The sequence below is a fragment of the Dromiciops gliroides genome, chromosome 6, assembly GCF_019393635.1.
Source record: "Dromiciops gliroides isolate mDroGli1 chromosome 6, mDroGli1.pri, whole genome shotgun sequence".
Taxonomy (NCBI): domain Eukaryota; kingdom Metazoa; phylum Chordata; class Mammalia; order Microbiotheria; family Microbiotheriidae; genus Dromiciops; species Dromiciops gliroides.
In genome coordinates, this window is record NC_057866.1 from 176,117,081 (window position 1) to 176,134,560 (window position 17,480).

The 17,480-nt window shown below is 37.6% G+C and overlaps 1 protein-coding gene across 11 annotated transcripts in view; it reads left to right on the top strand.

Annotated features, from left to right (window-relative positions):
* Positions 1 to 17,480, top strand: part of RAPGEF2 (Rap guanine nucleotide exchange factor 2) — a 341,360-nt gene that overhangs the window by 225,820 nt on the left and 98,060 nt on the right. Inside the window, exon 1 of one of the 11 annotated variants that reach the window (XM_043970289.1) lies at positions 16,299 to 16,420. The exons of the other annotated variants lie outside the window; for them this stretch is intronic. Within the exon in view, the coding sequence (XP_043826224.1) occupies positions 16,418 to 16,420 (3 nt within the window). The 5' untranslated portion in view covers positions 16,299 to 16,417. Of the gene's footprint in view, positions 1 to 16,298; positions 16,421 to 17,480 lie in introns of those variants that run through there. 11 annotated transcript variants of the gene reach the window in all.

Sequence of the window (17,480 nt, forward strand, 5' to 3'; positions counted from 1 at the left end):
TCTTAACTCTTAAGTTTGGCATTCTCTCTACTGTGCTGCCTAGTCGTCTGAAGTTTTTGTTAAGGTAGCACCATAAGCTAAACAGAGGAAATGAACATTTATATCCATTTCTCTTATCCTTTTATTGTCACCGATATCCTAAGTTGAAAAAGAAAAACTTGAAAATTTTTATTACTATGTCTTATTTGGACTTGTGGTTAGTATGTAGAATTTTAAAGACTTTTGGGTATCTTTTTTTTGAAAGTTTTTTACAAGAACACTTTAAAACTTAATGAACATCAACATATTTCCTTATACAAATAATAGAAAAAGGAATTGTGTATAAAACTATGGATCTAGTGGATAGAGCACTGGCCCTGCATTCAGGAGGACCTGAGTTCAAATCTGGCCTCAGACACTTAACACTTACTAGCTGTGTGACCCTGAGCAAGTCACTTAAACCCAACTGCCTCACCAAAAAATAAAACAAAAACAAAAACAAAACTATGGATCTGTTAGGCACCTTTAAAAAAAAAGTATATTTCAGTTTCACATGATAGTACCAACCATGCCCTGCTTGTTTATTCTTCAGAATTTCCTTCTGCTTCCTTCTATGTTTTTTTAATGTTTCATTGACTTTTCTTTTTCTTTTTGACCCTTACTCTCACTACCCAAGTTTCTTCTCTTTTGTGACAAATAAATACAGTTAAGCAAAACAAATTCACACACTGAACTTGTCTGAAAATGTATCTCATTCTTCACCTCTAGGCCATCGCCTTTCTACCAAGAGGTGTGAACCATGCTTCATAGTATTCTGGTGTTGGGTTCTGGGTGTTGTTTTTGGGGGGTGGGAGTGAGAAAGACGGAGTGTGTGTGTCTGAGTGACAGGAGTATGGGGTAAGAGGTTGGGAAAGAGGTGTCTTAGTGTCTTCTAAAAATAGTATTGATTGCCGGGGCAGCTAGGTGGTGCAGTAAGCACAGGCCTTTTATTCAGGAGGATCTGAGTTCAAATCCAGCCTCAGACGTTTGACACTAGCTGTCTGACCCTGGGCAAGTCACTTAACCCCCATTGCCCCACAAAAAAACCCAAAAAATTAGTATTGATCATTTTAATAGTGGTCCTTTGAGAGATCCCACCTACATAAGCTTTCAGTGTTACTTCCATTTCCCTAAACCTAAGATTCTCCGCTTGGTCCTCTATCTTCACTGTCTTTTTGTCTTAGTGTTCCATTGTTTAAAATTCCTTTGAAATCATCATGTAGATTCAATGTGGATCACATTAAGATTTTTTTTTTTAAATAGAGTGTCTACTCTCCCCTGTCTCCCTCCTCTCTCTCTCTCTCTCTCTCTCTCTCTCTCTCTCTCTCTCTCTCTCTCTCTCTCTCACATGTGCAAACAACTATTATATGTTAGAGATAGGGAAAGATTAGTTCTTCCTGACTAAACCCAGTCCTTTATTCGTAATCTTGAACTGGTTTTCATCACCATATAGAAACTGGGAAATCCACATGTTCATACCACTATGTTGTGCTTCTCAAAATACACTCCACCCAACGTGGTGCCTGCTCTTTACCATACTCAGAGATAGGATAGGAGAAGCAAATAGGCACATGCAGACACTTAGAATAAAGATGCTGGTGAAAAATAGACTGCATTAGTTTGTTGCATCATGCAGGCACTATTCCTTTGCCTCCCACATATCTGATCAACTGTCAGAAAATGGCTTTTTCTTCTTTCATTTAAAATGAGGGTGGGAGGGGTGGAGCTGGGAAACTCTAGCCAAGTGCCATGTTTTGTACAGCCTGCAAGCTAAGAATGGTTTTCACATTTTTAGATAAAATAAAATTTTACTTACAACTTTAAAAGGCATTCTTAGCTCCACAGATCAATATCAAAAAAGGTTGCTGGCCAGAGTTTGGCGACCTCTGATAAAAGATTAGTTTCTCCTTTTTAAATTTGGCTCGCGTGCCAGGACTTTGATCTGAGGACCTTTTTATCATGTGAAAGTTCTGGAATCTTCTTTCTAACTTTCACCTTCTCCTTGTTCTTACATGCTGCTGTGACAGTTGCCATGATTTAGTAGGATGAGCTTGGCAATGCTATCCTAATAGCAGATGCTTCCTTTTCTGTTCTTGGCCCCTATGCCTGAATTTACAGGAGCTGCCACCAAATGATGTCTTCTGTAGGGCCAGAGATTTCGAGGTACAAGTGGTCTTACACACCCCAGAGAAAACAGGTGAAGTGAATTTTCAGATGCTAGAGTCCTAGCATAGGTCCAATGTGAACACTTGGCTTGGCCCTGTGTAACTCAGGGAAAGTAGAACTGTCATAAATAATTTTTTATGTTTGCTTATAAATTTAGCTTTAAATCTTCGGTTGGTGGAGTTGTGAACTGATCCAACCATTCTGGAGAGCAATTTGGAACTAGGCCCTAAGGGTTATAAAATACCACCGCTAGGTTTATATCACAAAGACATCCCCCCCAAAGAGAAAAAGACCTCCTTGTACAAAAATATTTATAGCACCTCTTTTTTGTGATGGCTAAGAATTGGAAATCAAAGGAATGCTCATCAATCAGGGAATGTCTAAGTAGGCTGTGGTATATGATTTTAATGGAATATTATTATGCTATAAGAAATGACAAGAAAGATGATTTCAAAAAGACTTGGAAAGACGTGTGTGAACTGATGTATAGTGATGTAAGCAAAACCAGAAGACCTGTACACAGTGACAGCAGCATTATTCAATGAAGAATTGTGAATGACTTAGCTACGTGATCCAAGAACCAGTTTTAGGTGAGAACCATTGTACCCCCATCAGCTTGGATGGGTTCTACATTCTTTCTCTGATGTCATTACCAAGAGGTGAGTGACCTGAGTCACTATCCTTATACTTCAATTTAATATAAGCCCCCTCTAATCATGTTAACCAATTAGATTTGATTGCTATGTGATGGACTTCCTACAGTTGGAAGGGTATATGGATCGAGACCCCACTGCCATTAGGGATCTTTGGTCTGAGAGAGATGGCCACTAGACCTCCTTTTATTAATAACCTGCCATCCTATTAGGAAAATGATTAAATCACCCAGAAACCATGTCTCTCATATTTTTAATCGTCATACCCAGGGGTTGTCTATCCAAAAATATGGTGGTCAGAAGTGAATGCAATACTTTTAATATGCTCTGGCCAGGACAGATTATATAAAAGGACTACCATGTCCCTGTTCCCTGAAAACTGTGTTTCATTATGTAGGGAATAATCACATTAGCCTTTTGGGCTGTCATATCACAGTGTTGATTCATTGAATAGATTCAAAAATCCACTAAAACACCTAGATTTTTTCAGACAAATTTCTAAACATGCCTCACCCTTGTGCTTGTAAAATTTATTTATTGAACCTGTGTAAGGCTTGAAATTTATCTCTATTAAATTTCATCTTGTTGGAGTCAGTTCAGTTTCCTGGATTGTCAAGGTCTTTAAATCCTTACTGTCATCTTGTATATTATCTATCTCTCCTTTCTTTGGGTCATTTTCAACTTGGATGAACATTCTATCTATACTTTCTTCCAAGTCATTGATAAAAATGTAAAGTAGTTCATGGCCAAGCCAGAAACCTTCGTCTAGGTTGATGTGGAACCACTGATGTATTTATCCTTGGAATCAGTGATTTAGCCAGTCATAGTTCACCACATTGTACAATTCTCTAGCCCACATCTGCATTTTTTCCCACATGAATAGCGGGTGATTCTTTATCAAACACTTGGCTATGACTGATTTATTTGTATTTGATCAGTGTTTTTACCCCTGCTCAGAAACTTAAAATTTTTTCCTGTATTTCCCCTTATAGAATGAGCATTCCTTGAGGGAAATAATGGTGCCTTAATTGATCTGTAAAATCCTTTGGTAGTTAACAAAGTATTTTGCTTGTAGTCATATTGTGACTTTTCCTATTTGAACTTGTTATCTCTTATATTTCTGAACCTGGATTGTTGCAAATTTTGCCAAGGCTTCCATTCATAGCCATTACAGGAGGGGGAAAAACTGTTTTTGTCCTCAAATGCTTTCTAGTTAAAACAGGCAGAAATACCCCCAAATCAGCTTGATTCCTTATGTGCTCATTGAAACTCTGCTCTCCTACCTTAGTTGTCTTGCTTTCATCCAGGGGTTCTCTGACAATCATGTATTCCATCTTTTTACCTCTTCTTTCTAATTACATTTGTCCAGTAGTTGTTGTGTAATTAGCCTCTTGCAGGCCCACAATTGCTATTTCTTTTAAAACACTTCTTTTAAAGATTGTTGTTGTCTTTTCTATTGAACAGTTTAAGTATGAGAGCCTTTTTGGGGGAGTTGGATCAGGTAGCACTAAACCCAGTTATACAGTGATTTTTAAAAAAAGCTGGTTCCAAATTGCTTCCATCAGGTTATGTTTCAGCTTTGCCACTCTAATCATGAAATAATTTATAATTTTCAAACGCATCAAATCTCAACTTGTGGATGTATTTTCTGAAGCCCTTAGCTACCTGACCCTTCTGTATTAAAGAACACTTGTTACCTGTTAGTTTCTTAACAACAACCTCTGTTCCATCTAGTCCAACTACTTAATCATTTATTCTTAGACTGCCTTTCCTTTTGGGATGAAGTATATATTTTAATGTCAATATCAATGCCCCTTCCTTTCTCCTATTCTCTCAATCTCAATTCTCTTTCTTTTCTTTTCTTTTCTTTTTCTTTTTCTTTTTCTTTTTCTTTTCAGGGCAATATGGGTTAAGTGACTTGCCCAGGGTCACACAGCTAGTAAATGTCAAGTGTCTGAGGCTGGATTTGAACTCAGGTCCTCTCCCCTAAAAGAAAGAAAAAAAGAAAAGTTCCTCATAGACAAGGAGTACATTTTATTACTAAATAAGTCTACACTGTCAAAAATATTATTAATAAAAAACAATTGGAATTTTAATAATCTATGTATGTTAATGATTGGCTTAGCTATGTGGGCTATGATGTCCCTGCCATTTAGAGTAGTACATAAGTTACTATATTTTCAGTCGGATTACAGCCAATTTTATGTCATATCCCATAAGCATTGTCATAATGACCACTCAGTGGCACCGCTTCCTACTTAATATGCCTTGTCTGTGACACTGGATAGTGTCAGCTGCTGAACCACCTTGTAGTTTCTACCCCAGAAAGAACTGAAATCATAGGACAGGTAGAGAGAAGGAAATATGATCCTTAGTGTGAAATGAAAATATATCAGTAGTATAATTTGCAACTAGAACCTTAGGACAAGAATTTCAACAAATTACAAAAATATTTACAAAATATTTGACATGACCAGTGTGAGAGCAAAGTGTTTTTCACCCAGATGTAGGTTCGTTTTAAAATTCAGAGCAAGACTATGATGGCCAGTGACTTTATTCTAGTCTTCTGTTGCATATTATGTTGGGGGGGGGGTGGTGGTAGACTGCCTTTTGTAATCTTTTAATGGTGGTCTTAAATTTTTCTTAACTTTGTTTTGGCTTTGTATTCACTTAAATTCAAGAAATGTCTTGCTGTGCACAATCTAGCTAATTGTCAACCGGGGAAATATATTAATTGGTTTACCATCTAAAATTGGTTTACATATCTCTCCCCCCTCCCCAAACCCTAAATACTAAGAAGCCCAAACTTCATATTATTAACTCTTAAACTATTAGCCAATTTCCCCGTAATGCTGAAAACTTCAATTTGAATTAGTGGGTTTTATTCATAGGAACCTAGTTATAGGTAAGATATTAACCATCTAGGTAAGATATTAACCATTTAAGTCTTCCATAGTAAACATTTTTTCATATTTTCACATATCAGTTACAAATTGTAATGAAAGCCCCTAAGTACAGTGACTTTTCATTAGGTGAGGGATCCACTAATTTTACTAAAGGTGTCAGAATCTAACCTTTCACAGTAAGTGCTTAATGGTCTGATGATATCAGGCCATAACCATAAGCCTCTTAGGGAGACAGGGTAATAAATGTGACTGTAAAAAGCCTGTGAGGATTTTAATCTTTTGATCCCCACTCTTTTTATAGATGAAAATAGCAAGTACAGCCAGAACAGTCTTACTTTTTGAAGTGTTTGTTAAAAAAATGAAACGTCTCTTCTGATTTTTCTCAGTAATCAGTATATTTCCATCTGGAGAAGTTGGGAGTCAAGTGGGAGTAATGATTTTTTTAGACTTTCTGGACGTGAAAAATGTATAGTGCCTTAAAGTAGTGAGACAGAATATCACTAAGAATTCTATGTCAATAAAACCTCTATAGCCCTAAAAAAAATGATGAACTCCCCCCCCACACACACACACGTGTGCACGCACAACCCTCCAAAACCCAAAAAAACTCTCACACAGTATGTTTCCAGTGAATGGAAATGTAATATACTCACTTAGTTTTTTAAAAGTGTCTTAAGTTTATGTCTATTTCTGAACCATATTATTTTATATAATTGAAAATAACATGACTAATCTCTTAATCCTTGTTGAGGGGCAGCTAGGTGGTTCAGTGGATAAAGCACCAGCCCTGGATTCAGGAGGACCTGAGTTCAAATGCGGCCTCAGGCACTTGACACTTACTATCTGTGTGACTCTGGGCAAGTCACTTATCCCTCATTGCCCTGAAAAAAAAAAAAATAAAATAAAATAATCCTTGTTGAAGGTAGGACAGGTATTACTAGCCCCTTTTTATAGAAGAGCAACCTCAGACTTAAGAGAATTTAAATGACTTTCTCAAGGTTACACCACTAAAGAGAGCAGAACTAAAACCCGAGCTACCTATACCTCCACAATAACAAGGAAAAAACATCTAGATGTCTGCTGAAGTGGATTCAGTTTTTTTGGCATTGACCAGATATTAAAATGATTAAATTATATGAAACATTTACCATCCTGATTAAGATATAAATAAGTCCTGGTTCAAGGAGGGCATTTATTAAGTGGCTTAATTAACCTTCAACATTTCTTCTTTCCTGATATATTGATAATACCAATGACTACATTGGTAGCCTCTTGAATAAATTCTGATTTAATCTAAACTAATAGGCTTAATTCTTTAGAGTATTATAGTATAAAATTATAATACAGGCATTTGTTCTTGTGCTTCTTAACCAATATACTAAGGGTATTCTTACCTTTGAGAGGCATGTTGTAGACATTCTGAAGTTCTTAACCTTTAGCACCACCACCCCCCATTTGCATAGTACTGTCTGCTCTCTTTTTATAGATAGTTGTGAACACTCTTCTAGATTTAGGCAGTAGGAAAAACAATTAGTTTCCATGCCTACTAGCTCTTCCCTCTATACAACTTTCCATCTTCTACATCTGTACCTTTGCCCTGACAGATTCTTTATGTCTAGAATATATTCTCTGCTCATGTCTGCCTTAGAATCTTCCTTCAGAGAATAGCTAAAATATTACCATTGCCATGATACCTTCCCTGATTTCTAACAGTTAATGGGGCAGTTGGCTGGCACAATGGATACAGCACTGGCCTTGAAGTTGGGATGACCTGAGTTCAAATCTCACTTCAGACACTTAATAGCTATGTGACTCTAGACAAGGCACTTTACCCCAGTTGCCTTAAAACATTCAGGGCCATCTCCAGTTATCCTGATGTATATCTTGTCACAGGACCCAGATGGCTCTGGAGGAGAGCCCTCCCTCACTTAAATCCAATTCAGGGAAAGTCAGGAGATCACCCTGATGTCATGATCCTCTTTGAGAATGAAGGACAAACAACAGTTAATACACAAATTGACAAAGTTGTAATCTCTTTATATTCTTTTGCTTTATGTGTTTATGTGTTGTGACCCCAAGTGCTATGCAGAATTTTTTTTAGGGCAGGGACTTAAGTATTATTAGGCATGTAATAAATGTTTGTTTAAATGGAATGAAATGATATGGCCTCATAAATATAATCCTTTTAGTGAAGAAAAATGGTCTCATTTGCTTTTTTCACTAGTTGTAGTTTGGAGCACTTTTCCACTATCAGAAGCAATAACCAAAGTAGGGGAAAAGGGTCTGATTAACCCAATCATTGTTTTAACATATGTAGCATAATTTTCCAGAATGATGTTAACTGTATTGTAGCAATCTTTTACAAAATTGTTTCAGGAAAAGCACCACTAACGTTTGATTAAAGAATTAGAAGCTAACATAAAGCAGCCAAAATTTCCTTTTTCTAGGTTGTGAAAAGCAGGAACACATGTAGTGACATTTATTTTTCTTGGACCATTAAATATCTTTTGTATCTAAGATCCTTTATCAATTTTATTTGTATATAGAAATACATATTATATTGGGAAAGTATAGCACAAACAAAATGTTTATGTATTGCCTTTTGTATCTAAATGGGTTTTGTGCCTAGGTGGTCAGAACTCCCCAAAACCAATTTTTTTTAAATCTTTTTTTTTTTAATTTCAAAATCTTTAACTTAACTATATTTTATTTCAACAAGCATTTATTAAACATTACATGCAAACCATTGTTAGGTTTTGGTGATAGAAGGACAAAACCAAATAATAACCAGGCACTTGGTTTGCCATATTTGTCTTAATAGTGTTGCACAAGGGAAGGAAGAAAAGCCTTGTTTTGCTCAGTTTACGCACTGGCATTTGTCCTTTTGACTTTAAAAATGCAGCTATTGGGGGCAGCTAGGTGGCACAGTGGATAAAGCACCAGCCCTGGATTCGGGAGGACCTGAGTTCAAATCCTGCCTCAGACACTTGACACTTACTAGCTGTGTGACCCTGGGCAAGTCACTTAACCCCCCCCCCCCATTCCCTGCAAAAAGAAAAAAAAATGCAGCTATTAGGAATATTTAAAAGCATTCCCCAAGTCACTTCGAGACAACCTTTATGTGTACATCACCTGTAAATAGGATGAAAAGTTACAAAATGGAATTTAAAAAGATGTAGGATCCTAATAGGATTCCTAAAAGGATCTGAAGATTGGAAAAGAAAAAGAAATGATTACCTTGAAAATTATGAACTTAGAGGCAGCTAGGTGGTGCAGTGGATAAAGCATTGGCCTTGGATTCAGGAGTACCTGAGTTCAAATCCAGCCTCAGACACTGACACTTCTTACTAGCTGTCTGACCCTGGACAAGTCACTTAACCCTCATTACCTGGCAAAACAAACAAACAAACAAATAAATAACATTTATGAACTCCTTAATCCTGATTGCCCCTCCCTGCCCCCCCCAAAAGAAAATTATGTACTCATCAACTTGACTAGAAAAAATTATCAATTGATTCATAAGCACTAAGCAGAAATAAGTCCTACAAGTAACCATTTTGATTTTGCACCAGGCAAATTATTTCAGAAGGATTTGAATTTCTTCCATTTCAGATAAGGGAAGCAAAACAGCAAAAATAATGAAGACTTCAGGAAAATTTAAGAGATTATCATTGTGGGGGCATCTAGGTGGCTCAGTGGATTGAGCACTGGCCCTGGATTCAGGAGGACCTGAGTTCAAATCTGGCCTCAGACACTTGACACTAGCTGTGTGACCCTGGGCAAGTCACTTAACCCTCATTGCCCCTCAAAACAAACAAAAAAAGAAAAAAAAAGAGATTATCATTGTGACATTATCAATAAGTGATCAGCTTACCCTATGGTGAAGGACCACATATTACTGTTTGAAGTTCATTGTCAAATAATGACAGGCAGCTAGGTGGCACAGCAGATAAATCAGGCCAGGAGTCAGGAAGATTCATCTTCTTGCTCAAATCTGGCTTCAGACACTTGAGAGCTATGTGACCCTGGGCAAGTCACTTAACTGTGTTTGCCTCAGTTTCCTTATATATAAAATGAGCTGGAGAAGGAAATGGCAAACTGCTACAGTGTCTTTACTAAAAAAAACCCAAATGGTTTTCTTGAACCCAAATGGTTTCACAAGATGACTGAAAAATGGGGAGGCAGAGCCAAGATGGCAGAGAGACTCCAGGAAGATGACTGAAAAATGGCTGATTGGCAGATAAGACAACAAGCTGAAATGGGCCAGTGGTGGAAGCAGTGTCAAAACCCAAAATTCTCCTTGTGTGTGGTGGGGTTTTTTTTTTGTTTTTTGTTTTTTTCAGAGAGAGAGAGAAGAGAGAAAAGAGAGAGGAGGGGGGTTACAGCAGGATAGGGCAAGGGCATGCAAAGGGAGTGTGACATGGTTTAGATTAGAGACTGCAAGGGTTTGATGCATATGATCATATGATGCATAATGGAGGAGAGGCAGGAGCCAGACAAAGTATAACTTATTCTATTTAAGAGACTTTTATACATGCATACCAGTACTTTGGCTGGACCCATTCTCCTATTTGGCCTTGGAGAGATTTCAGTGTCTTCATCCATAGGATGATGGGCTTACTCCAACATCAGTCAGCTGAACAGGTGACTGCTCCAAACACATCACCTCCTATTTGGGAATTATGGGAAGACACGCAATAAATGAATTGTTCTTCTAGAAGAATGCAGCGAGGGACATTTAAAAGAAATAAAACACCTGAATATTGAGCTCTTTTTGCTTGTAACTTCGGCTATTATCAATCACTTGCTTATTATAACATTTTCCCTTTTAGTCTCAAAGAAAACACTTCTTTTTCTTGTGGGTTCTGGTGTCCCCAACTTTCTAGTGGTTCATTGATTAGAGACATCCTATTCACATAAGAAGACACACCTAGTGGAATTTATTAAGAATGAACCTCAATCTGGTGCTCAGTAACTTGAATTCACATCACTTGAATTTAACAAAGCATTAATTTAGTACCTGTTGCAGTTAAGTGGCACAGTGGATAGAGCACTGGCCCTGAAATTGGGAGGACCTGAGTTCAAATCTCACTTCATATACTTATTAGCTGTGTGACATGGACAAGTCACTTCACCCCAGTTGCCTTAAACATCTGGAGCCATTTCCAATCATCTTGATGTATATCTTGCCACTGGACCCAGTTAGCTCTGGGGAAGAAAGTGAGGTTGGTGACCTTGCAAAGTCCTCCTTCACTTAAATCCAATTCAATGCAAACCCTGATGTCATGGTCCTCTTTGAGAATGAAGGACAAACAACAATGATTAAGTACCTAATGTATACAATGTGTTGTGCTTAGTTGATGAAATTTACTAAGTACTTTTAGTTTCCATGTAAGATGACTTTGTTAACCTTCTAAAATGTAAGTTTATACTTCAAAGTTATTTAAATATTTTAAATTTATTTATTTATATTATTTATTTAAATATTTTTTTAAAATACTGTGTTGTATATAACATACACTTCAATAGAATTAAGGGCAGAGGGATAGAATGGGGTTGCCCCCTTTACATTGTGATGTGGGTTGAAGTGATATGGGATGCTGACACATCCCTAGCTTTCCTTATCCTGTTGAATTCCATGCTATCTGGTTACCACCACTGATCAATGTAGCAACTGTGTGTGAAGAGAGATTGGGGATTCTCCAATGAAGAGAAACACTTAAAAATGTAGTGGTGGGATAGGGAAAGTTGTTTAGCCTAGAAAAGAATGAATCGATGACTCAGTGGGGATCAAGAACCGGAACGTATAGTAAATAAAGCACATGGACCTCTCTATCTTTAGAAATGAGCAAACCAAAAATAACAGAAATGTAACATTGAAGAACGTTTTGTGAGTACCTATGTATGATTCTGCTGTAGCATGTTAGCAAGTGGGGGAAAATATTAGGGAGGTGGCCCTTTATTTGCAAGTAGCAGCTCTTTCCTTCTAAGATAAACAATACTGGCATTAAGATGGGGGGGGAGAATTTAATTTGATATTCATACTCATTGAATACAACATCTTTCCTCAAAATAGAAAGTGGGCAGCTGGGATAGTAACAAGATAGGCTATCCCAGAAGCTACCCCTTTTTGTATAACAAACTTTTTTTCATTTGCTAAGATCTATATTCTGCTTGCTTACTTTTAATGGGAGAGTTTAATTCATAATAATGAATATTGACCTACTGTCATATGCAGAATAGATATTGTTCTCATAGTTGAGACTACTGGGGAGGGTATTCTTACCCTCAAAGGTGTTTGCATTCTATCTGGGGACCTGGGATAGATGGGTTAAAATAAAGCACAGCTGGGACAGCTAGGTGGCACAGGGGATAGAGCACTGGCCCTGGATTCAGGAGTACCTGAGTTCAAATCCGGCCTCAGACACTTAACACTTACTAGCTGTGTGACCCTGGGCAAGTCACTTAACCCCAATTGCCTCACTAAAAAAAAAAAAATTAATAAAATTAAAAAAATAAAGCACAGCTTAAGTTGGCACATGTTCTGAGACATCTAAGTAAAACAGGCAGTGGATGTGGTAGGAGCTGGGCAGAGGGGGTGACTACTGTGAGGCAAGTTACATTGAGATGGCTTAATGGAGTAGGTGGGGCTTCAGCCAGCCTTTGAATAATAGATCATATTTTTCTAATGCCTAATGGTTTACAAAATGCTTTTTATTTTTCCACATCCACTTTTGGAGGTTAGTTGTAAAATGGTTATTATCTCTATATGACAGACAATGAAACTGAAGGGCCAGTTTGAGTAAGGAATTTGCTTATAGTTTCATATATCATACCACCTCACATTGTAGCAGTAGTAAACATTTGGGGACAGCTAGATGGTGCAGTGGATAGAGCACTGGTACCAAAGTGGGGCTGATTTGAGTTTGAATTTCACCTTAGACACTTACTAGCTGTGTGACCCTGGGCAAGTCATTTAACCCCAATTGCCTTAAACATCTAGGGCCATCTCCAGTTGTCCTGATGTATGTCTTGCCACTAGACCCAGATGGCTCTGGAGGAGAGAGGGAGGTTGGTGACTTTGCACAGCCCTGTATCCCTTAAATCCAATGCACTGCAAGTCAGGTTAATGTCATGATCCTCTTCAAAAATGACAGACAACAACAACAACTTGACATGTATGGAATCAGAAAGACCTGGATGCAAATCCCACCTGTGATAGCAGTCTGTGTGGCATGGACAAATCTCTTAATCCTTGGAACCTTCTCTGTAGAATGAGGACGGTCATGTTAGACAGCCTCTAAGCAACCTTCTGTGTGTCTATATCTTAGATCCTATCATCTAGACAGGGACACTAGCCCTAACACTAGGACTGAAGAGAGGTGGAGATGAGGATGTTCGAAATAGGCAGACTCGCAAGAGCCAAAGCAGAGACTTCTGTGCTCCTAGGCTCTATTTATTCTAGTCAGAGAAGAGTTTGGTTGGAGCTGAGTTTCTTGTAGGGGAATGAATGGCAGGAGAAAAGTTTGGAGTAGAAGACTGCTAGATTGTGGAGGCCCCGAAGTGCTTAGCTAAGGAGTTTGGACTTTAAGCTGTGAGCATATGGAGGAGGAGAAAATAAATGCTATGAGAAAATAAAGGCTTTCGAGTGGGTTTTCAAGGGCTGTCTCCACTCTTGGAGATTTCAAAATGTGATAGACAATAACTTCCTCCCCCTGGTTTTTACTCTCTTTCCTGGGCATCCATATAACACATCCCTTCCTTGCTTTTACATACAAGATCATAGGATCTTTGATTTTGGAGTAGAACAGGATGTTAGAAATCAGACAGGTAGTGCAGCCTGCTCATTTTACAAACTGAGTCCCAGAGAGGTTAAGTCACTTGGACAGGATCACACAATGAGTTGACTGTTCCTTCTCAGGTTCTTCACTGGTTCATCAGCTTTTTCCCCAAGTGAGTGTGTTGTCAAGGGCAATCTTTTCTCCTTCTACACAGCGTGCTCCGTGGGGATCTCATCTTCTCCCATAGGTCAAATTAGTGTATCTATGTAAGTAAATCCCAAATCTATCTATCTAAACTTAATCTTTTATGCATGCTTTTCTATACACCTTTATCTGCCTGTTGGATAGCACTCATGGATGTCTACTGGTTCCTCAAACTCAACATGCCCAAAACATCATCTCTGCTAAACTGGGTCTTTCTCTTCACTGTGATACCATTCTGCTAGCCACTCAGGTTCAAAGCCTGGAGCCATCTTGGATTCTCTCCTCCCCTTTATGTTACCCTACTCCCTTATGCCAATTCTACACATACATACACATATTTAGTATATGCTATGTATGTACATATATTTGGTATATATTAGACATACATATATGTGTGTATGCATATGTGCTTTCACACACACACACACACACACACACACACCCCATACATAGAGCAAATGCCAGGTAATTTTACCCTTACAGCCAAAGGCTGTAGGAATGCCTCATATAGAAAGTGGCATTTGAATTATGTCAAGTAAGCAATTATTTATTAAGCACCTACTATGTAGCAGGCACTGTATTTGGTGCTGGGGATTCATAGAAAGGCAAAAAATAGTCTAACTCTCTCTTGAGGAGTTCACAATTTCATGGAGGAAACAACACAAAAACAAACAAGGTACAGACAAGGTTTATACCATAGAAATCGACAGCAATCAATAGAGGGCATGTGCTAGCATTAAGTAGCATTGGGAAAGATTCCTTGTTGAAGGTGCAATTTTAGCTAGTACTTGAAGGAGAGTCAGGAGATGAAGATGAAGAGGGAGAGAACTCCAAGCATAGGGGATAGACAACATGTGAAAATACCCGGAGTCAAGAGAGGTGTAGAAAGCCAATGTCACTGGAATGCAGAGTACATTAGGGACAGGGAATGTACTAAGATGTAAGAAGAATGGAAACATAGGGCAGAGTTAGGTTGTAAAGGATTTTGAATGTCATCAAACATAGCATTTTTTATTTGATCGTGGAGGTATAGGTCATGGTCAGACCTGTGCTTTATAAAGATCACTTTAACAGCTAAGTGGATGGTGGACTGGAGGGGGAAAGATATAAAGAGGGAAGACCAACCCAGAGTGTATCGCAGTGTCCAACTTTTAGCTAGGGATTATGAGTTAGACATAGATTCTGTCCTTAGGAAGTTTACAATCTGGTTAGGGTTTAAAAGAGGTACTCTCTGTGTGGTGTGTTGGTAAATATTTAATAACCAACCCTCCAAGGGAAAAAATATACCCACAGTACATCTTTAAGTTTAATCTGCATTATTAACATTTTCTCTGCCACTTCTTTAAGTCTAGACAATCAACAAAACAATAAATGAAGCCTTGATTTGTAACACTTGTGGATTTCCCAGGTGTAAATAATCACCTTGGAAATTTAACAATCGGCTCTTGCCAGACAGAGCTAGCTCCAGTAGAACTCTGGATACTCTGTAAAACATAAACACATGTACACAAATAATGCTTAATAAAAAAGAAACTATTGAAGTTTGTGCGGAAAATGAAGTATTATGAGGGTTTCCTAAAGATTTCATAGAGTACTTTTTAAAATGTTTAGCCGTAAAAAGAGTGAAGAGACATAATCATCCAGAACCCATTGATTTTGATTTCTCCTTGCCTAGGAGTATGTGTAAATCACATTAGTAATTGCAGTTTGGCTCTTATCTCTAATGGCTCAAATTTTAGTCTTCAGTTCTCCTTCCTATACCTTCCTTTTTTGATAATGGAGCTGAGTTTCTAGAGGATAGTAAAATAGAAATCTCACAGAATGAGGAGTTAGGATTCTCATGTCCTCCTGTCCTTTCTCTGTGTTGTTTCCTACCCTAGAGCCCATTCAATTGTCATGGGGGAAGAGTTGCTAATTTGAGCTGGTTTCTCAGAAGATTTGATCTGTAGTGCCATTATATTCTGATACTGAAATGACCAAATGATAAATCTCATTTATTTTCAGTGTCCATTAAAGGACTTTTCTTGGGCACCCAGGTGCTTTTCCAAACACTGGAAATAAAATCCTTTGGGATTTCACTGTTGGTTTTCCTAAGGAAAGCAAAAAACTGGAAGACGGTGGTGGAGGAACCATTTCTTCCTTGTATAACACAGTAGGCCTGGAGACATTATGGGAAAGGCAAGGTTTTTCATTTAATTTTTGCTGTTTCCCTGTCTTACCAATGGTTCTATAAAGTATAATCTTCACTTGGATGGCTTTTCAGAACTGTTATATTTTCATGTTAAGAATATTAATAAGGAATTATCTCTTTGTACTTTTCTGTTTATAAAACAGTTCATAAAAGATCACAAGAGATGGATAAAATTTCTGGCAATTTTTTTTTTTTTTTGCTAAGTACATTTTTAAAAAACCTATCATTTATTAAGTAATTTTGTGCAAGTCGAGCTGCTTAGTAAGAACCCTCTTTGTACTCATTTTGTGTGTGTGTGTGTGTGTGTGTGTGTGTGTGTGTGTGTGTGTGTGTTTGCAAGGAGGTATTTTTAGATGGTTTAGCTGAACAGCAATCTGACGTCTTTAGAGGAGACATCAGTTCATTATGTGGATACAAATTCTATGCTTTCAGCTTTTATACACCAAGTCTTAATTTAAATCTGTTCTTCTTGCCTTTCCAAAGGAAAGAGACTTTATCATGGTATGTATTCTATTTCTTCCTAAGGCCGTGATTTTTAGGTAGCCTTCACTGAGAGAAATAGGCGAGGTAGAAATACCTTTATCCTTTCAGAACTTAGAGTCGTTTAGGAAAGCATGCAATTTTGTGTCATATTTATACGTGCCATCTTAATGTGTCCTCATATGTGGTGTTTTTCCATTGCTATCTGGCTTTGGGGATTTAAAATTGTGATTAAGGGGCATGCAAATGCTTTTCTCTTAAGACTAAGACTTGAAAAGCTCAGGAGGTGGGAGTTCTCAGCCTCTTCACTGTACATGCAGTTTTAGCTACAAAATTGCAGTTCTTATAAAATATTTCGTGAAAAATAACTGTTCCTTCTAAAACACATCATATATGAACATGGTTATTTTCTTCAGTTAGCCTTTGATCTGCTATAACTACAAATGCACTTTGCTTATATGGAATTTAGAGAGCTTTATACCTTTTCTATCTTTTTCGGTTTGGTCTTTTGCTTTTTATTTTCCCCTCATGTGAAAAGCTATTATGTAGCTTAAGTAAATAAATGTTGGGTTTCTGCCAGATTTTGAATCAACTAGAGGAAATTTTAGCTGGCATTCTCTGAAATGGATGCTTTTGTTAAACATAACTATACAACTTGAGTATTTGTTTTTCTAGTTCTGTAATCCTCTTGTTGGGATGTGCTTATGGAAGTTGTAAAGGATTATCTTTATAGATTCAAAAATTTATTTTTCTAAAATGCAATAAAGTATATATTTCTGAGATACCAAATTGGCTTTCCACAAAGTGAAAAATTTAGTCATTCATTTGAATGTTGTGTCCACAGGATGTTAAACATCTGGCTACTGAGAAACATCTGGGTGGGTGATGGATTACAATTTTCACATTACAGATGTTTGGCATTGTGTGGTTCCATGGAGATATAGTGTGATTTGTTACTAAATATCACAGACAGTATAGGCCGAGTCCCCTCATTTTGTATTTCTGGTGCATAGTCTCAGTTTGATCTTAGACAGTTTAGTTGCTGAAAGAGAAAATGATCCAGGGTAGGAGAATCAGGTTA